The sequence below is a fragment of the Hipposideros armiger genome, unplaced genomic scaffold (assembly GCF_001890085.2).
Source record: "Hipposideros armiger isolate ML-2016 unplaced genomic scaffold, ASM189008v1 scaffold_732, whole genome shotgun sequence".
NCBI classification, from domain to species: Eukaryota; Metazoa; Chordata; class Mammalia; order Chiroptera; family Hipposideridae; genus Hipposideros; species Hipposideros armiger.
The window spans coordinates 229326-256167 of NW_017732082.1; the positions used below are offsets into that span (position 1 = coordinate 229326).

Below are 26842 nucleotides of genomic sequence, written 5' to 3' on the forward strand. Positions count from 1 at the left end.
TTCGTTGTCTGTCTCCTCTCTCTCACCCCACTATAACTCAAGCTCCACCATGGCCCTTGCTTGCCTATGGCTTTGTCCCTTGCGCCTAGGACAGTGCCTGGTACCTGCTAGGCGTTCAGTTAGTACTTGTAGAATGGTCGCATTCCCTTTCTCCCGAGCCCTCGGACCCTACCCCAGATCATTTCCGGCCCTACACACCCCGCCCCATCCCACCCTCCACAGAGCCGGAACTCGCCGCACATCCACCATCCATCTTAGCTCTCCCCACCCCTTCCTGCGCGGCCCCTTTAAGTGGACTCCGGAACACCGCGGGGAAGGCGGGGACGAAACCTCACGGACACTGACTCGGAGAGGCGGGGAGGAACTAGGGGGGCGGGGCTTGCGTGCTGCGTGCGTGCGCGTTCTGGAGGCGCCGCCGCCGCCGCTCTCGAGGCCGCTGCCGCCGTCGCCGCGCAGAGCCAGAGCAGGAGCCACGGCCGACAGGAGGGAGGAGGTGGAGGAGGAGGTGGAGGAGGCGCCGGACCGGGGGGGTGAGTGAGGGGCGGGGAGCCGGGGCTGGCCCCAGAGGGAGCGGGGGGCGCGGGTCGGCCGAGCCGGGGCTGAGGCGGCTCCTGTCGCCGGTCAGTCCCCTGGCTCCCCCCTCCGAGCCGCGTTCCCTCGGTGTCCGGGGCGGCGGCCCGGGGGCCTGGCGGGAGGGGCCAGGGCTCGGGGAGGCCCGGCCGCGGCCGCCAGGGCCAAAGCCAACCACGCCCGCGGACTGAGCCGGTCGACTGTGGCTGGGCCTGCGGGAGACGGACGGGAGGGGCCCGGGCCGGGTGTGGGAGAGAAAGAGGACATTGTGTCCCCCACCCTCCAACTCCCGGAGGTGTCATGGCACAAGCCCATTTCCTTCGCCATCTCTCCGGACACACTGCCCTCGCCCCTTGCCGCCTGAGAGGTGTAGAAGATTGGACGTCGGTGCCTTTTTTCCCTCTTATGTCCCCAGACCAGGGTCAGACCTGCCTTCAAACCCGGCTCTCCCTTTGGGGGACACGAGAGAAGGTGGTTGGAGGGATGGGTGAATTTCCTGTCCTCCCTCCGCTGCTTAGCGAGGTGCGGGCGGCCCGGAGCGTTGCCCTGTCTCTGTTCACTCCTGTCAGGGTCCAGCGTCTCCGTTGCCTTCCTTTATTCCCCCAGTGCGCAGGGCTGACATTTCCACATCCCACCCCGCTCCCAGCCCCTTTCCCGCCCTCTTTCCCCCCATGTCTTCCGCAGCAGGCCATGTGTTCGCCTTTCCGGCGTTGCTCTTCTTGGGTCTCTGCTCCCCCGAATGTTGTTAGGGACGAGGTGCCTGCGATTCTTGTCTTCCTTCAAACTGGGGCTGGTAGGAGTGTCGCTGGCCCTTTTTTACTCAGGAAGTTAAGGGACAGTGTCTTAAGCTGAATTGTGTAATTGACTGCTATGGGGAGAAGATGAGGGGAGACACTCCTGCCTAAAAAAGTGAATCGCCTCACAGGGCTGAGAACCAGAGTTTAGGGGACCTTCTGACCTCTTGGGACAAGAACCAGCGTTGAGCAGTTACATTTCTTTTTGGGAGGGGAGATCATTTTGACATTGCTTTCATGGGAAGAGGACATAGAAATGAAAGGGAATAGTAAGAGGGCAGGAGGTTAATGGGCCACCGCCTTACAGGTGGCCAGTTTTCTGCTTTATGGGTGTGGGAGGAAGATTCTCGCGGTTTTCATCACAGCAAGCGTCAAGTATTGGCTTTAGTTTTAATATGGGACTCCTACCTTTAAAAGCAAGTTGAAGGGGGCAGTCTCAGAAGGGATGCTGCTGGAAACAGGATTTGGAAACTTTTGGTTTCCTGTCAGTGTGTGGGGGTGGACATGCGCGCCGCGTGTGTGTGTGTGTGTGTGTGTGTGTGTGTGTGTGTGTGTAGTGTTTCTTTTCGTTTGATGTAATTGGTATCTGCAATATTTTGACATAATAAGCACTAAATCTGGCCCCGAGCTCCTTTGTGTCTTTTATTATGATTTCCTATAACACTTTCTGTTTTGAAATTATATTTGCGTTGGTTGAAATTCTTTTTTTTTAGTCTGGTGTTTCAGTGAACCTTGTTTCCTCGGTATTTTGAATTATGTACTGCAAACTATGATTACGTGTAGGGTATGGAGGATTGTATGGTGCATGGTAGACATTTGGTATTTTTTTATTACAGAAATTTGTCTTAAGTGTTATGTATCTTCTGTACTTTTGAGATGTAGCTTATACATTTGAATATTGCATTTCACTTCCAATATGTAAAATAGTAATGCTTGACCTTTTTAGGCCACTGATGCCTTTGAGAATATGGTGAAATATATAGACTCTGCAGAAAAAAAAAAGTAATAGGCATTTATGTACAAAATGTTGCCATTTCAGGGGTCCTCTGAAGCCAACCATGGTTACCTGTCTCAAAAGTAAACTGGAATCCCTGAATATTATTCATTTCCATGTTAAAACTGTTCAAAAGCCTTTGTTCATATTCTGTGTGGTCTCAGGAATAACAGTGTTTACACTTACAGATTAAACTTTGGGTCTCTGGGAACAAGATTTAAGAGTGATTGTTATTACAATTTTATGGGGAAAAGTTCTCATTAGTAGCTATTAACAGTCAGTAACAGTTACGAATGGCTTCCAAAGAAATAAGATTGTTATAGTTGCTTTTGGCAGCTTAAAATTGTAATCACAACTGATGTGATTTTTATTGTACAGACTTCTGAGCAATATCTACAGCACTTGAAAATGTTCACAAATCAAACAACTCAGTTTTCCTTTTCTCTTCCAAGCTTTTTATGTGCATGGTTTTTCATGTTGTTAATAATTATTGTATCGACATTCAATGTTAATTCAACAAGTGCTTTTTGAATGCCTATTATGGGAATAAAACAAAGTCCTTATGTGATAGTTTATATTCTAATCAGGAGAGATGGGCCATATCCAAATAAATATAGAATATGTCAAATGATAAGAGCTATTATGCAGGAGAGTAAAGTAGAATAGAGAATCAGTGGCTGGGAAGGGTAGACAGGGAAGACTTGAGACTGGAATAGAGACCTGAAGGAAGTGAGTGGTGTATGCTCTCTTGGGAGAAAGGTTACAGGCAAAGAGAACAAGTGCAAAGACCTGTCAGTGTACTTGGCCTTTTTTTAGGACAACTAAGAGGCCAGTAAGCAAGAGGAACATCGAGAGAGCTTGAGGTTAGAGAATTATCTGGGGCCATACTGTAAGGCCTTGGTGAGAACTTTGCGTTTATTTTGAATGAAATGGTTTTGAGTGGAAGAGAGACCTGTTCTGACTTAAGTTTGTGAGAATCATTCTGGCTGTTGTGTGGAAATCAACTTGGGGCGTGAGAGGCAAGAGTGGAGGAAGCGGGAAGACCAATGAGGAGGTTAATATTCATTTTAAATCTTTTTCAGTGGTTGCAAAATAGTCCATCTACCTGCTATTGGACATATAAGTAGCTTCCTTTCCCCCCTATTAAAATAACAATGAAATGAACACTTTTGTATATGCAACATTTTCTTTCTTTTTGGAATATTTGCTGAGGGACTGATTTCCAGAAGGACTACTGAATCAAAGTATGTGAATATATTTGTGTTCTTGGTGGATCTATGAAGTCCTTCAAAGAGTAACTAATTAAAGTGATAGCCACAGTTGTTAAGTTTCATGGCAATGTCACTTTCATTGAGTATTATTTTTTAATACTTTAAAAGTTTGAGTTATAAAAAGAGATCTTTAGGGCCGGCAGAGTGGCTCAGTTGGTTAAGAGCTCACTCAAGAGTTTGAGCTCTGAGCAACAGTGGTTCGATTCCCGGCCCGAGCTGAGCGGCCGCTGAGCTGTCAACAGGTGGCAGGATGGCTCAGTTTAAAAGAAATTAAAAAAATAAAAAGAGATCTTTTAGATTGTTAGGCTTAATTTTCTAATAGCTCGTATTTAGAGTTCGTATATTATTAGCTCACCTCTTCGTTATTTAACAGGGTGCTAATTTGGGGGGATAGAGAAATGAATTAGCGTCTCTACCCTCAGGGAGTTTTACATTCTGTCTTATTTTGTAATCTAATAGTTAAATAACTTCAAATCTTGCCAGTGTTTACTGTTACCCATGAACTTTATTAGTATATGGCTGATGATCTTTTATATAAAATCAGTATTCCAATCAAGCATTTAATTTTTCATATTGAGAATTCCTTTTTTTTTTTCCTTACAAAGGGATCTTTAAATGGTGCCTGCAATTTGTTGGTATGTGTTAGAAATTTACAACTGTGACAGCACCATGTTTTGATATTTGCGATAAATTATGCAACTAGTACTCAGTTGAGGACTCTCACAGTTGAATTTTTAAATTGTTGTAATTCTTTATAGTTATTCAAAACAGAGAGTATTGTTTCTGTTAAATAAGGTCAGTATTGCATCTTTGAAATTTTATTTATTTTTTTAAAGGAAGATGATGCCAATCTGTTTTGATAGGAATTATACCACTGTGAAGGCATTGCTCATCATTTCTGGTTCTGAAATCTAGATGGCTTGATTTGGCATGAGCGAGCAACTCCAATCTATGAAGTGAGTGGGTTGAACTAATTGAGTTACCTGTAAGCACCTAACACTGTGTCTGATACATGCTAGGGACCCAGCGAATGCCCATTGAATCTCAGATCACCTCTAAGCTCCCAGTTCTAAAATTCTCTTATTTTAGAAATTCAGTAAAAATATCTCATATAAAGCATTTATATCTTAATGTTGTGGTGAGTTTAAAATTGTGAACACAAATTTCCTCCTAATGTTCCTTTTCAAATTAAACTCATGAATTTAAAAAAGAGTTATGGCATATTTTCAAATATTTTCCGCTCATTCTGATATCATGTAGGTTGCCTGACTTAATGCCAATCACGTGGAAAAGATTAGTGTTAAACACAAAAATACTTACGCTTTTGTATGTTACTGAGATAGATGAAGCATCCAGTTTTTCCTTTTTTTGTGCGTAAAATTTGCGGTAGTTTTTAATGTGCTTTTTCAGTCTTTTTATACACAGAGATAATATTGGCTCATTCACGTTTTGAATTTTTGTTAACAGTGGTTATGGGTTTGCACTGAATGGTTCACATAATCTCTCCAGTCCCCTTCACACAGTTTTGAGATGACTGGTTAGGAGGGCAGTTTGTTTCCACGTTAAATGATCCAGATGAGCATTGAACCTATAAGCTTAGTTTATCATGGTATTCTGATCAACAAAGCAGTTCGACAGAGAACTATGCCATGCTCTCATTTCCGCTTAAAAATAGGCCTTTTAAAAGTAGAAGGTACAGGGGCTGGCCGAGTGGCTCAGTTGGTTAAGAGTTGGCTTAAGAGCACGAGCTCTGAGCAACTGAACCGCTGGTTCAATTCCCACATGGGCCAGTGATGCTGCGCCCGAGCTGAGCTGTCGCTGAGCTGCCAGCAGGTGGAAGGATGGCTCAGCTGGTTTAACAACAGGATTGCCAGTTGGATGGTGGGCTATGCCCACCCACAACTAAGACTGAACTTGGACCTTGAGCTGAGCTGCTGCCCGGATGGCTCAGTGAATAGAGCGTGTGCTCTTAACAACAAGGTTGCTGGGATTGACTCCCGCATGGGATGGTGGCCATGCCTACCCGCAACTAAGACTGAACTCGGCACCTTGAGCTGAGCTGCTGCCCAGATGGCTCAGTGGATAGAGCCTGCGCTCTTAACAACAAGGCTGCTGGTTTGACTCCCACATGGGCTACGCCCATCTGCAACTAAGATTGAACACAGCACCTTGAGCTTAGAGGCCACAAGCTGCCAATAGGAAGCCAGATGGCTACTGGCTCCCTGCACAATGAAGATTGAAGAACAACAACTTGGCTGGTCCCCTCCCCCAATTCCCCAATAAAATCTTTAAAAAAAATAAATAGAACGATTACCTTTAAAAAAATAAAAGTAGAAGGTACATGCATGCACCAATAAAAAAAGGAAATTGTGTGTGATGATTAAGGTGGAATTGAAACAAAAAATAGTGCACTTTTTTTATAAATGGTCTAAAAATAATCCTTTTAATATAATTTTCGTAAGTACATGATATATACATGGAGGATTAAATATGTTCTGTGAAATTAACTTTAATCATTAGACAAGTTAATGGCTTTTTTGTACTAACGACTTATTTATTTAGGCTGTATAAATTTAAGTAGATAAATCTGGAAAAAAAATTGCTTTGCATATCCACTTTTCCCAGATACAGTTTCCTATCTTTAGCCTATTGATTACTTCACATTGATAAAGAGTGGTTCAAAGTGTGGAGTGGTAAAGTTAACCAAATTTGGAATTAAATATGTAATCCATGTTTGGTTCTAGAATATATTTAAATTAGGCCATGTTGCATAAGAATAGGAATATACCAAACTACACATTATAACTGATAAAATACATTGTTGGATTAATTAAAACTTCAACTGCCTTAGGTTGAACTCACAAGTATATATACCTATAACACGGTTGTTTGCAGTGCTATATTGTATTCACTTATTCTGGTTGTAAAAAATAACTTTGATAAGGATAGAACTATGGCTTAGTTATCAACTACAAAAGTGTAAAGTAATAGAGGCACAAAGAACTAAAGAACTGGCTACAACTGTTTTTTTTTTGGACAAATCCCAAATGCAGCTTGTAAGATTCTAAGTTAGCAGTAGTAGGAAATTCTTCTTGTTGCAGACTGAACATTTCAGATTTGTCAGATGTGTAACCCAGAGAGAAAATTCATTCACTGTATTTTCAGTGATATTTTTAAGTTCATTTATAAATAGAATCATTCTGTTCTAGAGAAGTATTCTAGAACATTAAGCAAGTAACCATGACTTAATTATTTTAGCAGTTGAAATTTAACGCTCATCTTTGGATTTTATGTAGTTTTCAGTATCTAGTCCAAATCATTGATGTCTTTTGAAACACTTTTTAAATTCCATTGTATGCTTATGAAAACGTTGCATAATTTCATTAGTAGATTTCAGATTCAGTCATTGAACAGATGTTTGAGTGACCCAATATTAGGCTCTTTGATGGAAACTGAGATGTGAAGCTGTAGTTTCTATTTAAGGAATTTATAAGCTACTAATTTATTTTCTTTGCCAGAACCTGACATATGTTTTATAAATAAATGTATTTTCACGGTAGAATAAAAATAAAATGATATTAATGTCTGAGTAAAATATTTTAAATTCTCTTAGTTGCTTATTAACTGTTTCTGTGATCTTATTTTCTAACAGCTTTTTAGCATTAGAGCAAACCAGTTTCCCAGTTTAAAATATAGCAAAATAAGAATAGTTTGCTCTACTGCCTGTTAACTTCAGTCAAAGACTTTTGTTTTTTTTTTCAACTTGGTTTTCTGCATATATGCCACATTGTGGGGAAGTTTCTTTCTTGTTCGGCTAGCAATTTAAATTTTATGTTTAATGTGAGAAGTTTTTTTGTGTGTTTTTTTTGTTTTTGGTAGTACAGCTTAATATTTTTTTCTATACTGATTAAAATCATCCTGTGCCATTAAAGTTAATTGTCCATTAGAACAGAAATGTACATATAGACAAAATGCATCGGTGTGCATTTTTAGTGACGGTTGGTAGCTTGCCTGCTTTATTTCAGGTCCGTACCCCGTTCCTTCCCCCACCACCACCACCACCACCACTCCCAACTTAACTATTATGTACTTAAAAGGTAACAAAAGTACATGTAGTTAATTTGCAAAATGAGAATAGTTTTTCTGATTTTGCCATTTTGCACGTTTTGAATTAGGATTAATTGGATGTGTATTATTTTCAATAGACACAGTGAAACAGTTCAACTGTGGTGCTTTCTGTTGGAGTATTGGCTGACTTTTAGTTAGTGAGCCTTATGCAGTTTCATGAACACTTACTGAGTTTTGGATGGCATTCTTTATACAATCTATAAATGGGAGCATAATAGAAGTTAGAAACAAAAGGAGTTTGACATCTTCGCATTAGGAAATGTAGTTTGTATTCCAAGTAATATGCCCTTGTTAGGTTCAGGATCATTTTCAGTGCTTATAACTGCTTAAACATTGTTTTCCTGTTTAAAATAATCTATGTTCCATTGTGGCAAATTTGGAAAAGACTACAAATGTAAAGAAATATTGAAAAGCACCCACAAACCTATCACCCAGAGATAATTACTAGGAACATTTTAATGTACATTTTTCTAGTTCTTTCCTTGTATGTACAGATTTTTTAATTTCTAAAAAAAATGGAATTATACTTTTATGTAGATGGTTTTGCTTTTACTTTTTTCTCTGAACAGGATATTGTTTTCTTACCTAGTGTGGGACTTTTCAGGTTGATTCTTTATAATATTACTATTTTAAATAACACTGGGGCATACATTTTTGTGCACTTATCTTTGATTGCATCTCTTTTTTTTTTCTTTCTTTCTTTCTTTAGGCTAGATTCTCAGAAGTGGGATAACTGGACAGAGGGTGGTTACCCTGTGTATAAGAGTGTGTGTCTCACTGCACCTTCAATGGCATTGAGTAGGTCAGTTTTTACCATCTTTGCAATTTGATAGATACCTTTTACAATTCTTGGGTGGTGATCATAAAATTCTTATTAAAAATCTGTAAAACCGTCATTAGTAATTTGCAGTCTTCTTTGAAAAAGTTGGTTAGAATGAATTTCTTTGAAAATATTTCAGATAAAAGTAATCCTTCTGACATAAAAAGGTGTTTCTTGAAGTTATAATGTGCACTTCGTTCTTTTATTGGAAAAAATAGCATTTTAATGTCTCCCTTTACTAAAATGACAAACACGAGAAAGCTTATTTTATAGTATGTAGTAAGAAATGTGATGTAAAGGCTAAATTTCTTCAGATAGATTGAAGGGGGTAATCACGTGGTTCTGACTAAAAAATAAACCCTTAAGTGTGTAGAGTAATGGCTCTGGAGTTAGGCAGCCTGGGTTCAAATCCTTGCTTGCCACTTACTAAGCACATGATTTGAGGCACCTCACTGAGTGTATAATTCGAGGTAACTTACTAAAGATATGATTTAATGTTTCTGAACTTTGGCTTTCTCATATTTAAAAGGGAAATACTACCTACTTCATAGGATTGTTGAGAGGATTTGAAATACTGTGTAAGACTGCTTGGCACGTAGTAGCCATTTAATAAAAGCTAGCTATTGTTAAATTTGGGTGGGTTTTTTTGTTTTTTGTCCGCTTTGGTGGGTGGGGCAGGAGATGTCACTTGTGTGGCCTTGCTTACGTGATTGAATGCAGAGATGTGAAGTGGCCAAGAGCAATGGCAGCTGGAAGGGAGTGGTAGACATTCTTTGTGGTAGGAATGGCATGAGCCAATATAGAAAGTTCAGGACAAGCTGCTGGAGGACAGGAAGCTGATTTGACAGAAGCCTAGGTTTGTAGAATTAGAAAATATGGTGATAAGGCTATAAAGATAAATTGAGGCTAGAATTTGGAAGTCATTGAATGCTAGGTTGAGAAGTATAAACTTGATTCAGGAGTGTAAGAAGTTTTGATAACGAGGAAAATGACTCCATCTATTGGAAGGAGTACTGAATGAATTGAGAAAGGAAGACGGAGGCTGTTTTTAATAACACAGGTAAGGCAAGATAGGAGCATTTAAAGAAAAACAAGAGGGAAGGTTTTGGGGGGGATTTGCTGGGAGTCACTGTTGTGAAGATCTTTGGATCTTTAAGTGTAACCAGTTTAGAGAGGAATTCGAAAGAAAGAGGCTGAGTGTATGAGATAGGCTACATGGAGTTAGGCAACCTCTGAAAGAAGATCAGACTCAGTACAGTGTGGTTGTTGCAACCTTTTTTTAAAAAATTGAAAGGTAAAAGATTCCTGTTAATTCATCAGTGAAAGCATGTTTATGCTATTCCTTTGACAAATTTATAGTCTCCTCAGATATTTTATTTACTTAGCATATCAGTTCTTAGTTAACAGGGAATCCTCACTGTTAGACATCGAATTCCTGGAATGTATTCTCTTAAAATACTTACTTCAGTGTAAAGTGAAATTCTTCTGTGTGGTCTTTCCAGGATTTGTAAATGTAACTGGACTTTAGGAACATCAGTTGTATGAGTAGAAATTATGGAAAATGAAGTATAGACTTCTTGTTTGTTAAGCAGCTTATAATGTTGAGGGCAGTGAAATATGGAGCAATAAAAAATAAGAAATTGAGTATATGATATTTAGAAAAAGTATTTTAGTACTTCTCTCCCCTCTTAATTTCTTAATTAAAAAAAAAAAGTTTGAGGCCGGCCGAGTGGCTTGTTGGTTAAGAGTTGGCTTGGGACGCCAGCTCTGAGCAGCAGGGCCCTGGTTCGGATCCCACATTAGAGCCAGTGATGCTGCGCCCTCTACGGCTAAGATGGTGAACAACAGCTCGACCTGGAGCTGGGCTGCGGTGAGTTGCCAGCGCCAGCGTAGGGTGCAGTGAAGCTGCAGTGGGCTGCCGTGAGCTACTGTGAGTGGCCGGCAGCCAGCGTGAGCGGCCAGCAGCTGATGTGAGTGGCCCTCCAGAGGCCGGCGAGCGACTGCCTCACCCGGGAAGAGTGCAATGATAATACCAACATGGGCCAGTGAAGCGACGTCCTCCACAACTAGACTGAAGAACAAAAGGACAGCAGCTTGTCTGTTCCCCTCCCCCATTTCCCCAAAAAAATCTTTAAAGAAAAAAAGTTTGCAAACTCCTTTCTTAGTCATTCTGGCACTCTATGCTAATTGCACTTTCTACTTGGCTAAATGATATGTAAAGGAAGTTAGCCTAAAGGTTGATGGTAAACTCACATGACTGAATTATCTGCTCGCTACCTTACTTAAGTATTACCAGTTGAGAAAAAAAAAGCAACCTCCAATTTAAAAATAATAAATACAGGCTTGTGATACTTTCAAGGTGTTTGCATTTTTTTAAACCATTGAGTTGTTATACCTTTCTAAATGATTTAGTTTTCAGATATTTTCTAAACTCAGAAATAAAGTCCTTATTGTTAATTTTTATTTAACTCTCTTCCTTTTAAAAGTACCTTTGAAAATATTTTTATTTATGTTTTTTAAAGATTTTTATTGGGGAATTAGGGGATGGGAACAGCGCTGGGGAATTGGGGGAAGGGGAACAGACAAGTCGCTGTCCTTTTGTTCTTCAGTCCAGTTTTGGAGGTCGTGGCCCAAGTTGGCACCATCATTGCTCTCTTCCCGGGTGAGGCAGATCAGTCGCCGGCTTCTGGACGGCCGCTCACTGCGGCTGCTGGCCGCTCACGCTGGCTGCTGGCTACACACGGTAGCCCATGGCAACCCACTGCAGCAGGGGCTGCAGCCTATGCCGTCGCCGGCGACTCACGGCAGCCCAGCTCCAGGTTGAGCTGTTGTTCAGCATCTTAGCTGTGGAGGACAGTGTCACTGGCCCTCATGTGGGATCCGAACCAGGGCCCTCTGGCGTCCCGAGCCAGCTCTTAACCACTGCGCCACTCGGCCGGCCCGAAAATATTTTTAAATTATAGTCATGTGCCACATAACATTTCTGTCAGTGACGGACCGCATAGACGACAGTGGTCCCATAAAATTATAATGGAGCTGAAAAACTCCTTTTCCCTAGTTACAGTCATATCGAAATGCATTCCTCACGTGTTTGCGATGATGCTGGTGTAAACAGATCCACTGTAATGCCAATTGCATAAAATTGTAGCACATATAATTATGTTCAATACATACTTGATAATGATAATAAGTGACTGTGTTAGTGGTGTATGTCTTTACGGTACTGTACTTCTTATTGTTAATTTAGTGTACCCTTTCTCTTAGTAAAGATTTGCTGTAAAATAGTATGCCTCGTTACGCCAGCAGAAGCTTCATATACCTCGTGTTTGCTGTGTCTTTTGATTGCATCACTGTGTCTCATGCTTCATTTATTCTTGTGTTATTTTAGAATTTAGCGTAGCCCAAGTGTACAGTGTTTATAAAGTCTACAATAGTGTGCAGTAATGTCCTAGGCCTTCACGTTCACTCACCACTCACTCACTGACTCATCCAGAGCAACTCTCAGTCCTATAAGCTCTGTGCATAAGTGCCTTATACAAGTGTGCCATTTCTTCTTTTATACTGTATTTTTACTGTACCCATTCTGTGTTTAGATACATGAATACTTATCATTGTGTTAACCTACAGTACTCAGTGCAGTAACATGCTGTCCAGGTCTGTAGTCTAGTAGCAATAGGCTGTACCATCTAGGTTTGTGTAAGTGCACTCTGATGAAGTTGCCAAATGATGCATTTCTCAGAACGTATTCCCATTGTAAGGCAGAGTGTGACACTAAAAACCAAACGCAACACATAGTACTGGTGATTGTGTATGTGTTACTTTTTACAAATACCATGTTTTTCTTATGTGAAACTACAAAAGCCCAGATCTGGTAACTGCATGATATTTTGTTTACTAAAGAGACTTCAGATATTCAAAACAGTTATTTAATGTTGCAAACTGTAAGTTTCCAGTTGAGTCTATTTTGAATTGGTTCAAAAGTATTTCTGTTTGTCAACAGAAATTAGAACTACAGTCATTCTCCTAGGGTTGATTACTCTTACCCTTCCCCCTCTTCCCCAACCATAGCTGAGAACAGGATCTTCCCTGGTTTGGCCCATTCTGGCACTGTCACGATGATGGTAGCTATGGCTTTCCCAGTATGTATGTCTTCCATTCTTAGAAGCCTGTTTGCATCTTGGCAGCAAAAATAAGTTCTTGGATTGAGTGGCTAGCAGTTCATGATATACTATTGTAAGAAATTATTTAAAGATTAAAAATTATTATAAAATTATTATTTTTTAAAGATTTTATTGGGGAATTGGGGGAGGGGAACAGCGCTGAGGACTCCAGGAAGGAGAACAGACAAGTTGCTGCCCTTTTGTTCTTCAGTCTAGTGGTGGAGGATGTCACTTCACTGGCCCATGTTGGTATTATCATTGCGCTCTTCCCGGGTGAGGCAGCCGCTTGCCTGCCATTGGACGACTGTTCATGGCGGTTCACGGCAGCTCACGAAAGCTCACGCTGGCTGCCGGCCACCCACGGTAGCTCGCTGCAGCCGACGCTGGCAACTCACAGCAGCCCAGCTCTAGGTTGACCTGTTGTTCACCATCTTAGCTGTAAAGGGCGCAGTGTCACTGGCCCTCATGTGGGATCTGAACCAGGTCCCGCTGCTCAGAGCTGGCGTCCCACGTCAACTCTTAACCAACGTGCCACTCGACCGGCCTGTAAAATTATTTTAAAAATTACCATTTTATGTTAACTATACCTCAAGCTGACATTTAAAAAAATTCATTCAATTTTTACATGAGGTGACATATGAAGTGTGTGAAACATGAATGGACTGGGCTGGCCGAGTGGCTCAGTTGGTTAAGAGCTCGCTCAAGAGTTTGAGCTCTGAGCAACAGCGGTTGGATTCCCGGCCCGAGCTGAGCAGCCGCTGAGCTGCCAACAGGTGGCAGGATGGCTCAGCTAAAAAAACAAACAAACATGAATGGACTTTTATGTTCTATCCCAAAGGATTAAAATAAAAGAACATAAAGCCCACTGGTAGAATGTGTACATTTTTAAAATTCTTTTTATCAAAAGAACATTTTTTTTCTTAATCCTTTTGAATCAGCAATTTTGAATACTGAATGTAAGTTCTTGACTAAGAAATCAGAATCCATCCCCAAAATAATCTTCAACCCAGCACATATTTATTAATTGTTGGGTGCCTGGTACTATTCTAGGATCTGGAGATGGAACAGTTAATAAGACTTGCTCTTATGGCGCTCTTTATACCATTGTGGTTTGATGGTCGTGGAAAGAAACAAACAAATAGTGAACAAGATAATTTCAGAGGTCACAAATTCCATGAAGAAGCTATAACAGGATGAAATGACAGAGAGAGATGGCAGGGTCTAGATTGAGAGTTGAGGAAAAGCTTCCTGAGATGATGGTGTTTAATCTGAGACCTGAATGCAGACCATCTGCAAGAAGAGTGGACCAGGCAAAGGGCCCATTTGGTTCATAAGCCCCACAGTGGGAAGCAGCTGGTCATGTTTGAGAAGGTCATTGTGCGAAGCTGAGAAGAGACTGGTAGATGAGGTTGGCAAGGGGCAAATCACTTAAGTCTGTGGTGAAGGATTTGGATTTTGTTCTTAGACAAGGATAGGTGGACATAGGATGTCACTACCTATCTTTATGGATAAATATGTGTAACTTTGAAGATGGTGCTACTAATGATACTGGCTTGAAACAAATCTGTAGGGTACCTAGTAGTTTCTCTAGACATAGAAAATTACTAACTTATGGTACATAAATTATGTTTTCCCCAGGGGTCTGCTGAAATAGGAATGAATTGTTTTTAGTATTGCAAACAGCCTAATGAAAAATGTATTTGCTATCAGTAGATTTATGCAGGTGAAATATTGGGTGTCGGAAAAGTCATGACGTAGTTTTGCAACAAAAAACAGAAAAAATACATCATGACTTTTCCGACAACCCAATATTATGTATCTTTGCTTTGACTGATAATTATATAATGTCACCTCTTTAGAGCTAATTATCACAAACATTGTAGTGATTTGCAGGTTGTTAATGAAATAAAAATTGTACTTTCAACTCAAGAATCTAGGATTTCATTAGTTTTTTATCTCTTGACAATTAGAGAGTTTTGATTAGTCATTAATTACCTGATTAATAAATTGTCAATGCAGTTGGTAGACAAAAATCTTTAAAGACATGGAATCCATGGAGAATAGAAGTTTTTCATAGTAAAGTTGAGAACCACGGTTAAAATCCTAATCTCTAAAGGGGCCTACAGGGAGAGGGGGATTATTATTTTCTTGAAGGTAAAGCCCTAGCATCTCATTTAATCCACACAGCAAATCTATAAAATGTCCATTTTTTACAGATGATGAAACTCAAAGTAACTATATAATTTATTAAAATTCTAATTATAGAGAATAATGCCGACAGAAAACTACCCGAAGCAGGGACTACCACAGTAGAAAGCATGAAATATTTGCATTTTGCTACATGCAAACATGAATGAATGAATGATTGTCAGTAAGTGAATGGCAGGAGACTGCCTCTATCACTATAATCTTTTCTTCAGTGCAACACACCATTTTTCTTCCAGAGTCTAGAAAATTCTTCAGAAACAATTGACTTCACCTGTCTTTTTTTTCCTCTACAAAACCCTCCCATGAGGCTTAAGTTACTTAAAATAAATCACACAGTAAAAATCCTGAAGAGGGAAATAAAAACCAGAAACATGGGAACTGTAATTTTCACTTAAATTTTAACTTGTCGGAGTAGTCTAATGTTTTCAGCTTAAAAAAAAAAAAAATCTGCTTTAAACCCTTGTATTCACATTCACTATATTATCTTTTGGTTCTGTTTGTATATAATTTTTTGTAACTTTTTTTTTAATTTTATAATTTTCTTTTAAACTTTATTGGGGAAACTGTTTTTCCAGGATCCGTCAGCTCCAAGTCAAGCCGTTTTTTGTTTCAATCTAGTTGTGGAGGGTATGCCCATATAGGAATCGAACCAGCAACCTTGGTGTTATGAACCCCCACTCTAACCACCTGAGACAACTGGCTGCCCCTATAATTTTTTTAACGTGCTAAATATTTACTGTAGTTTTCTGAAATGAGATGGCAGAACAACAGTGGAAATAATTAAGTAGCCAACATTAGGTGTCTATTAATAATCTGTTTTAGTTGTGTGGGGGCATGTGTTTCTGCTTTCTGTATTAGTACAGCAAAGTGTGTGATTTGTTCAGAAATATGAACTGATAATTCATTTAATAGTAGGGTTAAAAAGTACATAATGTGATAACTTTTCTTTCAACTGATGTTAATAACTAGACATACTAATAGTATGAGATCTCTAAACTGCATATCTTACAGTTTCTAATTCAAATGAATTAACACCTTAATAAATTTAAGTTTAGAGTTCTTTCACATGATTACTGAATAGGAATGGATATCTAAGGGATGAAAGTAGATATAGATAATTGAGAATTTTAAAGAAACTGTTAGTAGAAGGTGGCGAAAGGAAAGGGATTATGATACAGGATTTACACATGGAAGTTGTTGTGCTTGACTGGAAAAGAAATTTATTTTCACAAAAAGAAATGAAATTGATGAATTGAAGGCTATGAGGAGATAATGTTGAACAGGTAAAATGGACAGTTCAGGTTAGATGTGTGACCTACAGAGACCTTCAGAGAGAATATGATGAATCTCACCTTTTCATAGCAGTATCGCTGTTCAGGAAGTGTGGGTCAGTCTTGTTGGTTTGAGTTGGAAGTACAGTAAACTTAGAATGAAGAGGGTTGTTTTGTGAAGGAACCTATTTAAAAACTTGTTTCTATGGAGCCAACAGAATTATAATATGTATGATATCATGGGTGGGGGGACAATGGATGGGAGGAGGAGGGTTGTCACTTTGTGAGAGGTGAAAGGATAACTATTGCATTGTTTTGTACACCTGAACTAATAATAATAATAAATTTAAAAAAATGGTTTCTAGATGTCTGAGACTAATGCTATAATATGACTGGTTTATAAAAGATAACTGGGGGCCGGCCAAGTGGCACGTTGGTTAGGAGTTGGCTTGGGACACCAGCTCTGAGCAGCAGAGTCCCGGTTCAGATCCCACATGAGGGCCAGTGATGCTGCGCCCTCTACTCCTAAGATGGTGAACAACAGCTCGACCTGGAGCTGGGCTGCTGTGAGTCACCAGCGACGGGGTAGGCCACAGTGGGGCTGGCTGGCAGCTGGCGTGAGCTGCCATGAGCCACTGTGAGCAGCGGTCCAATCAATGGCCGGTGAGCGACTGCCTCACCCAGGAAGAGCGCAATGATAATACCAACATGGGCCAGTGAAGCAACGTCCTTCACAACTAGACTGAAGAACAAAAGGACAGCAACTTGTCTGTTCCCTTTCCCCGATTCTCCAACGCTGTTCCCCTCCCCCAATTCCCCAATAAAATCTTTACAAAAAGAATATTAGATTAACTTAAAAACCATGGGGTAAGTGAGTTTGGGAGGTGAATCTTATGTCTCAGACCCATCTTTCTTTGTTTAGCTTTTCAGATATTAGGTTATTTTTATGGTGTTTCTTTTACATCCCTATAAGTCTGAAACTTAAGTAACTCAAAATTAGCCAAATATTACACTGTTTTTAAAAAAGCTCCTGTGGCTTTTGAATATTGAATAGTACACTTCGGACAAACTTTCCTGTAAAACATTCCTTTGAATTTTAAATGTTTAGTAATTTCTCACTCGTACTCAAATGTCATAATTTTTACATGGGAATATGACAGCATTATAATTTAAGAACCAACCAAAATCTGCAGTTGAAACCATAGGTTGGAGGATTTCAGATGATGTAGTCCTTCTATTCTTCTCATGCTTCAGACTTGGATTACTGTCATCAATAGAACAGGCTTGAGCTTGTGTCACCACTCAGTGCCATCTGCTTGCTGTGTATGGAAGCAATAGGCCTTAGACACTGGAAATAAAGAATCATCACTTTGTGGTGGTGGTAGTTGGCTCTGCTTAGGTTCAAGTGTACCGAGCTGAGCTTGTTATCTACAGGGAATTGTCACAGTTTTGATCTTTTGAAGCAATAACACTTCCATAACCATGTGTTTAATGTCTTCTGTGTGTTGACATGTGACATTTTTTTTAGTAGTGCAAAGAAAATGACTCATCAGTAAAATTTTTAAATGATTTCTTTTAAACAAATACTTGTAAAAGAGAATTTTTCAAATGAAGGACCCACCATCCCCTCACCTCCTTGTGGTTAATTTTCAAAGTATAACAATTTCTTTCTTTCTTTCTTTTTTTTTTTTTTTGTCCAAAATGTTTTGTAGAAAATGAGTAATAAAATTGCATTTGTAGGCATATTTTTAAAAGTGCCTTATTGTTAAGGGAGAAACAGCAAATTACCAATGCTTACATAGTATGATTTCAGTTTTGTTTTTTTTACAAAATATCTATTCACATAGGCTAAAAGGAAAAACCAAAAGGACCAGAATTATCTTCATTTGGGATTACAAGTGATTTTTATTTTCCTCTTTAAACCTTTTATTTTCCAAACTCTATACATTGTTCTTATGTTTTATAATTAGAAAATGAAAGTTCTAAAATAAATTCATTATAGAATATGAAATTAAATTTAATAGAACTTTTAAAGGTGAAGATTCTTAGGAGATAAAATGAGTTAAAGCTTTAAAAATGAATTAATAAGCAGACTGCATTCCTGAGATGGAATTATATGTAATGATAAAATCTGTACTTTGAAACAAAAACAAGCAAAATTAGGTTGCCATTTTCTGGGTACAGGGAATGAGAGGAAATGGGAAAAGTATCATACCATTGATAGGAAGACTTAAAAGGCTTGTTTGATTCTTCTCACTCAGGTTTGCCTCAGTTACATGCATTTATATACTGTTTTATAGATAATTGTTACAGGATTTAAACTTATGTATATAAATGATATGCCAAATCTCACTTTGAACATTTGGCCACTCAATAATGTATTTGTGGTCAGCAGGCAAGAATCTCGGTGAAATTTAGCGTGTAGTACCTACCAGCTGTTACTTCGTTTCTTTATTTCTCAAGTTTTTCATCTGTAAAATGGAAAAAGAGCAGTACCTATTTTTTAGAAGCGTTTGAGAATTAAGTAAGTATGCCTGGCATACAAAAAGCACTTAAATATTATTGCTGCCATTATTATTACTACCACCAAATTGTTGGCATTGATGTCTATGAGAAATTGGAGTAGAGATCGCTAGGGATTAGAATAGTACCCCACGCTGTATAGCCACTATTTTGACTAACTGTGTGTATTCTCCTTTAGTTAAGCGGGACTATTAGCTATGCACTTAGGTAGTGTCATTATTTATGTATACAGTAAATCTTGGCATTCGTGGTTTAATGTTTTAAACTCAGTGTATTTAACATGGGAGGTTTGTAATTTAGTGTAGGCAAAATTTTGCATATTGCAAGGCTGATGTGCGAAATAAGGATGTTCACTAGAGAACTGAGTGTAGCTGACAGCAACTCAGTTATTACCCAACAGTGACTTTTGTTCCCTACTTGTCTAATTTTCGTCATAGGATTAAAAACTGAATAGTGGTGCCCTGAGAAAGCCAGTGGTTAATGCTGGTTTTTGCAGATTTAACTGAAGTGAGTTTATTCTAGTGGCAAAATTTATGAATATTGTTTATTTATTTCTTTTATATTTTTTACAGTGCCTTGTGCCCTGTACAGATAATGAATAATAGGGTGTGTGTGATCATTTGTGAAGAAATTTGAGTCTTCAAGTTCCTTAAAGGAAAGGGAGTTTATCAGGGATTCCTAGATTTCCAGGACCTTAGGTTAGTTTTATTTTTGTCACTTTAGTATATAATTAAAAATTTTTCTTAGACCAAATTAAATATATCTGTCTGGATTTCATGTTTCCATGGAGTGGTATAATGATATAAGTGTGCCTCGTTTAATAAAAGCCACTAGCTCCATCCATAACAATACTGATTTTATTAGGTCTTGGCAGGGGGGCACGGAATCTGTAGTTTACTCCTCCAGGTGACCCCAGATGGTTATGATGCAGTACTTCTTCAGTTTCTTTCTCCTATGTTTTTATTTTAGTGTTATATTTTTAAAAATAGTCTGTATTATATTTTTAAAGCGTTAGTAGTATAAGAACAAATTTTATGTTTAATAATGAAAATTAGTGTGGTATGTGTTAACTTTTTATTGTGTGTTCCTCTTTAATTAGTTCAATGTACATATTTTACTTATTCAAATCAAGTAATACCAATGTCGTTGTAGAAAAAACGAGAAAGTACCAGTGAGGCAATATTTCTCAACCTTTTTATCATTATCACTTGTTCACCTACCCCAGCCTTTTTGATATTTTTTCCACCTCATGAAATTTTAATACCACAGAAATGATGTATATTTATGTATGTTAATCTGTGCTTTATATACTAAAAGAGTTAAGTTAGGGTTTTTTGGCCCCTCAAGAGCTTACAAGAGCTTTGCTTGTGTTTTTCTGTTGGAGTATGCATGCAATAAGCTAAAAGAAAAACCACCTCCCAGCCTGTTAACGTTTTGGTGTATATATTCCAGTAGTTTTCAATGCATATTTTTTTCTATAAAAAAATGAGATCAGGTGTATAATCTTTTATGCTCCCTCTTTAAATTATATTGTGAATTTTTCATGAAAAAAATATATTTTAATAGTGTCATAGCTAATGGAGAAATAATGTATAGTATTCCATTATGTGAATTTGCCATTTCTTTAAATGATTCCCTATAGTTTTCAATTTTTTATTATAAAACCTCTGCTCTGAATATCATTGAATATCAATTTTCCCATGCATCTTATTTTCTTAGGATAAATTCCAAGAAGTAAAATTACTTTATTCTGTACATTTTAATATTTTTGATATGTATAACTTAGAAAGTGACCGTCCATTTCCCCAAGGACAGCCAATGTTAATGTGAATATTTGCCCATTTTTTCCCTGTGTATATTCTAACAAATAGTTTTATATAGCTGTACCCATCTATCTTTTTCTTTTTTTTTTTAAGCTGAGCCATCCTGCCACCTGTTGGCAGCTCAGCGGCTGCTCAGCTCGGGCTGGGAATCGAACCGCTGTTACTCAGAGCTCAAACTCTTGAGCGAGCTCTTAACCAACTGATCCACTCGGCTGGCCCCCATCTGTCTTTTTTAAAAGACTAAATTGAACTTTAACTATGGCAAATTACTGATTTGTGGAAGGTATTTTGACCACCATAGCACTATATGTAATTCCTACCTCATTCTTTTTAGCAATATTCTGTGTTGATGTATAATAATTTATCCATTCTTCTATTTAGAGGACTTTTTGTTTCTGTCACAAATCTTCCTTTGCTTGTGTTTTTCTGTAAATAAATTCCCATTTGTGGTGGAATTGCTGGGTCATTTCAGAATTGGAAGCACTATGCTTGAGTCTTTTTTTAGGCGTACTCTCCTTTTTCATTCCTTTGCCTACTGTGAGGTTGGTAGTACTAGAGTTTAATTACTGTAACGTTATAGTGTTGTACTTTCATATCTGGAAATATAAAATGTTTAATTAAGAAGACAGATGTGCCTGTATCTTTTTCAGATTACAAGTTGCAGTTTTAAGTTTGGCTAGTTTTTTGTTTGTTTTTGTTCGTTTTTTAAAGACAAGTATATGTATTTTAACTAGATTGGAAAAGTACAGATTTTTGAGGATTTACATTTTTCAGCTTGAGACCTCTCAGCGCCTGGCAGTGATTCAGAACTCGAAAAGCACCTCTGAGTTGGAAAGTGAGCAAACAAGCTGTTGAGCTGTGAGCTTTCTGGGAATATCTGGAACCACAACATTTCTGTCTAATATGCCTTTTAATCTTTGGTTTATTGATTGAAGTATCTTGGACGTATATTCTCTCTGCAGTCTAACTTTTATTCCTTCTAAAAGGACATAGATTCTCTTTACATTTCTGGTGATGCTCTTATTTTAGATATCCTATGCTATTTCTGCTAATTTTGAGAGTTCCATTATATATTATCCCTAGAGTTATTAATACATTTTTTTAAGGTTTAGAGTCTCAAAAATTTGAAAATATATTAGAAAAAGATACTGTATTAGGTAACACTGTGGTAAATCAGCACTTGATTTTCACAGACTCTTAATCTAGTAGTTTTGCTGGATTCAAGCAGTTTTCTTTATTGGAAACTATTAAACATTGCAAAAGAATCATGCTTTGGTTTTCAAAGTAGAAGAGTTTTTAGTTGGTTTTTTTTTTAAGAAGCACTAATTTGTTTTCTGACGCAGTTTCTCCTTTAAATTTATTTACTCACACCATTACTAAAATCTTTAAATGTTGATTCTGACCCTACTGACTATGAGCTAATCGTGTGTTTTCAGACACACTCTTGAGTCAAACTTTCAAATGCTTAGTGTCCTGGAAGAGCACTCTCAGCCTTAGAAGGCAAACTCAGCCTTTGTAAAGAAAGCTCTCTCCTGAGAGTACTATGCTCATTACTAGATGAAGACTAATTATAGTGACTGTAAGAAATGATGTTCAGTACCTAGGCAATTCAGACAGAACTGTTTTCTCAGAGTAGCCTCTCTGTCACTTGAGTTGTCACCACAGCTAAAGAGGTTCTCCTTGCTTTGGGACGTGGCTCTTCATCTAGAGAAGTGAAAAACCAACTGCTTTCCTTCGCAGTAGTAATCTTTTTTTGCTTGGTAGTTTTTTAAAAAATTAACATCTAAAATGTGATTTTGCCTGGTGAGGCTTACCACTTAACCAGTTTGGAGATTTATTCTTTGGTACAGAATTTAACTTAACCACTGTGCATATACATGAAGCTGGATCCTCAGAATGACAGCAGCAGACATAGCAACCCACGCTTGAGCAATAGCTCTTTATGACTTCAGACCTTTGGCCAGGCCTGTGTGATTGCTTGGGCACTGCTTTACCATCCCTGTGGCCTACTTCTTTATTTCCTGAAGCTGTATCAAAAACTTTTAATTTGTTTAAGTGAATAGTCCATATAAGGAGGATATTTGGTTTTCACAAAATGTCATGTGGAAATTATTAATGATTATAAAAAAATTAAAACGTGTGATAGACATTTGTGTTTGTAAAACTTCAAAATGTTTCCATTTTATTATTTCTTTTTATTTAAAATATTTTCCCTTCACACTAAGTGTTGTGATAGATTAGTACCAGTAAGACTTTAATTAGTAATTGCCATCTGGTGGAAAAGATTCTTTAATAGGTTTGTTAGAATATACATCTCCACTGCACATAGAAGTTGGGTAGATTTTATGTTTTGTGCTTTCACAAAAAGTAAACTGCTCTTCAGGAAAGCATAAAGTAATTTTTATTAGCTCTACATATAATTATTTTATCCTGTTGAAAGTATAATTAAAGTAGTGCTTGGATTTTTTTTAGTCACACTTAATTTTTGTAAATTCATTATTTTTAACTAAATAAGCAATACGTTATGAAAAAGAAATGCAGTTCAAGTAAAAAAAAATACAGATAAGGCAAAAATTATAGTTACCCATTTGCTATGTATCCTTACAGGGATTACCTGTCTAAATATACTCATACATATTGCATATATAGAAATATTTAGTTTGTTTTCATACCTGCTTTTTTATAAAAAAAAATTTCAGATATAGAGGTGAGACATAAAGACTGGAAATGTTCTTTAGTAGCATACTGGCATAGTAAATAAAAATTCTATTCTTCAAAGACAAGTTTTGTCAACTTCCCCCATCTCTATCCTTGCTCCTCCCCTCACCTGTATTCTTTTAATTACCACTCTTCTTCTTGAAAGGAGAGAAGTATAGTGTGGTGGCTTTTAACCCTGGCTTAGCTGAACGTTAGAATTAACTGAGGAGCTTGGAGAAATATCCACATCTTGGTTCCACAGTCCAGATATTTTTAAATTGGTCATGATGAAGCAAGACACGTGGAGGAGAACATGATTTATCTTAGCCTGTAGATAGAAGCTTGCCTGAGCTTCTGAGTTCAAGTATGGTTTGGGGGAAGACAATGATTGAGTCCAAGGGGGCATCTTCCTCAGTTTCCTGTCTTTAAGAAGTAAGATAGGCATTGCTTTTGTAATCTCTCAAGTTCTCTAAGGAATAACTGCCACAAACTTCTTCATTTATTCCAGTGTTGGTTCATCTATAGAGTTTGTAATACCTTAATTCTAAGGAAAATCAACATCATTAGTGCACCACAGATTAAATGGACAAGATGAGTGATAAAGCAGTATGGCGTTGTGGTTAATCACACAGATGCTAGAGCCAAACTGCCTGGGTGGTAATCCTGGTTCTGTAATGTTTGTCTTTGAGTTTGAGCAAGTTTGTTTTAGCCTCTCTGCCTCAAATATAAAATGGGGATAGTAGTGTCCACCTCATAGGAGTGTTGTGAGTATTAAAAATATTAATATATGTAAAGTGCTAAACAGTATTTTGTACGTGGTAAGTACTCAATATATAATAGTTACAATTAACTTACTCTTTTTCTTATATCTTCTTTTTTAACATTTCCTACTCTTTTCTTGCCCATGCCTCTTGAAAATAAATTAATGCTATCTCTGATGAACCATAGCAGGGATCAGGAAACATTTTCCTGTTAAGAGCCAGAGAACAAATATTTTACGTTTTTAAGGCCATACGGTCTCTGTTGCAATACACAGCTCTGATGTTATAAGACCGATTACTACTAACAAAATTGAATCAAGTAATCAACAAACAAAAATCCTGGACCTGATAACTTCACAGGTGAATTTACCAAACTTTTCAAAAAACAGGTAACACCTATCCTTCTCAAACTATTTCAGAAAAGTCAAGAGGACAGAAGGCTCCAAACTCATTTTACAAGGCCAGCATTACCCTTATTCCCAAACCAGAAAAAGACATTACAAAAAAAAAAAATTACAAGCCAGTATCCCTAACGAACATAGATGTAAAAATCCTTAAAATATTAGCAAACCAAATTCAGCTATACATTAAAAGCATCATGTACCATGATCAAGTAGGATTTATTCCTGAGATACCAGGTTGGTTCAATATCTGCAAATCAATCAGTGTGATACACAACATAAACAAATTGAAGGATAAAAATCATATGATTGTATCAACAAATATAGAAAAAGCATTTGACAAAACCCAGCATCCATTTATGATAAAAACTCTCAGCAAAGGGGATAGAGGGAACATACCTCAACATAATAAAGGCCGTATATGACAAATCCACTGCCAACATCATACTCAAAAGGGAAATGCTAAGTGTATTTTTCTTAAGATCAGGAACAAGACAAGGATGTCCACTTTCACCACTTTTACTCAACATAGTATTGATAGACTTAGCCACAGCAATCAGAAAAGAGTAAGAAATAAAAGACATCCAAGTTTAGAAAGGAAGAAGTAAAATTCATTATTTGCAGATGACATGATACTATATATACATAACCCTAAATATTCCACCAAAATCATTGAAATGATAAATGAATTCATTGAAGTAGCAGGATACAAAATTAATATTCAGAAATTGGTTGCATTTTTATACACCAATAGCTGTCAGAAAGAGAAATTAAGAAAAATACCATTTTCAGTTGTGTCAAAAGAATGAAATACCAAGGAGTAAATTTAGCAAGGAGGCAAAAAACCTGTACTCAAAAACTATAAGATATTGAAGAAAAAAATTGAAGATACAAATAAATGAAAGGATATATACCATGCACATGGATAGGAAGAATTAACATTGTTAAAACATCCATACTACCCAAAGCAATCTATAGATTCCTTGCAATCCCTACCTATCAAAACACTAATGGTATTTTTCACTGAACTAGAACAAATAATCCTAAAATTTATATGAAACCACAAAAGACCCCGAATAGTCACAGCAATCTTCAGAAAGACAGTTGGAAGTATCTTGGTACTTGATATCAAACTGTACTACCAAGGCTAAAGTAATCAAAACAGCATGGTACCAGCATAGAAACAGCTGCATACATCAGTGGAACAGAATAGAGACCCCCAGAAGTAAACTCATGCCTATGTGGTCAATTAATCTATGACAAAGGAGGCAAGAATATACAATGAGGTAAAAGAAAGTCTATTCAGTAAATGGTATTGGGAAAACTGAACTGGTACATGCAAAACAATGAAACTAGACCATCTTCTTATACCACATACAAGAATAAACTCAAAATGGATTAAAGAATTAAATGTAAGACCTGAAACCATGAAACTCTTAGAAGAAATCATAGGCAGTAAACTCTCTGACACTGCTGTTAGTAATATTTTTTCTGGTCTATCTCCTCTGGCAAGGGAAACAAAAGACAAAGTAAACAAATGGGACTACCTCAAACTAAAAAGTTTTTGCACAGCAAAGGAAACCCCATCAAAAAAATGAAAAGAGCATCTACTGAATGGGAGAAGATATTTGCCAATGATACATATGATAAGCAGTTAATATCCAAAATATATAAAGAACTCATACAACTTAACACCAAGAAAACAAACTAATTAAAAAAAAAAAAAAGGGCAGAGGACCTGAATAGACACTTCTCCAAAGAGGACATACAAATGGCCAACAGACATGGAAAGATACTCAACATCACTAATCATCAGGAAAATGCAAATTAAAACCACAGTGATATATCACCTCACACCTATCAGAATGGCTGTCATCAATAATAAAGAACAAATGTTGACGAGAATGTGGAGTAAAGGGAACCCACGTGCACTGTTGGTGGGATTGCAAATTGGTGCAGCCGCTATGGAAAACAGCATGGAGGTTCTTTAAAAAATTAAAAATAGAACTACCTTATGACCCAGCCATTCCATTTCTGGCTGTTTACCTGAAGAAATCCAAAACACTGTTTGAAAAGGTATATGCACCCCTGTGTCCACTGCAGCATTACTTACAATAGCCAAGATATGGAGGCAATGTAAGTGTCCATTGATAGATGATTGGATAAAGAAGAGATCGTACATATATACAATGGAATATTACTCTGCCATAAAAAAAAGAATGAATTCGGGCCGGCCGAGTGGCTCAGTTGGTTAAGAGCTCGCTCAACAGTGCGAGCTCTGAGCAACAGCGGTTCAATGCCTAGCCCGAGCTGAGCTGCCGCTGAGCTGTCAACAGTTGGCAGGATGGCTCAGCTAAAAAAACTGCCTCTTCGATGGTGGGCTACATCTGTCGGCAACTAAGACTGAACTCAGCACCTTGA

General features: G+C 37.9%; 1 protein-coding gene across 5 annotated transcripts in view; it reads left to right on the forward strand.

Annotated features, from left to right (window-relative positions):
- Positions 1-407: 407 nt before the first annotated feature.
- Positions 408-26842, forward strand: part of RAP1A (RAP1A, member of RAS oncogene family) — a 75982-nt gene continuing 49547 nt past the window's right edge. The window contains exons 1-3 of one of the 5 annotated variants that reach the window (XM_019627452.1): positions 408-530; positions 4466-4585; positions 8467-8559. In XM_019627452.1, coding sequence (XP_019482997.1) covers positions 4560-4585; positions 8467-8559 — 119 coding nt within the window. In that variant the 5' untranslated portion in view covers positions 408-530; positions 4466-4559. Of the gene's footprint in view, positions 531-4465; positions 4586-8466; positions 8560-26842 lie in introns of those variants that run through there. The other 4 variants (XM_019627455.1, XM_019627454.1, XM_019627456.1 and 1 more) reach the window with 4 other exon arrangements.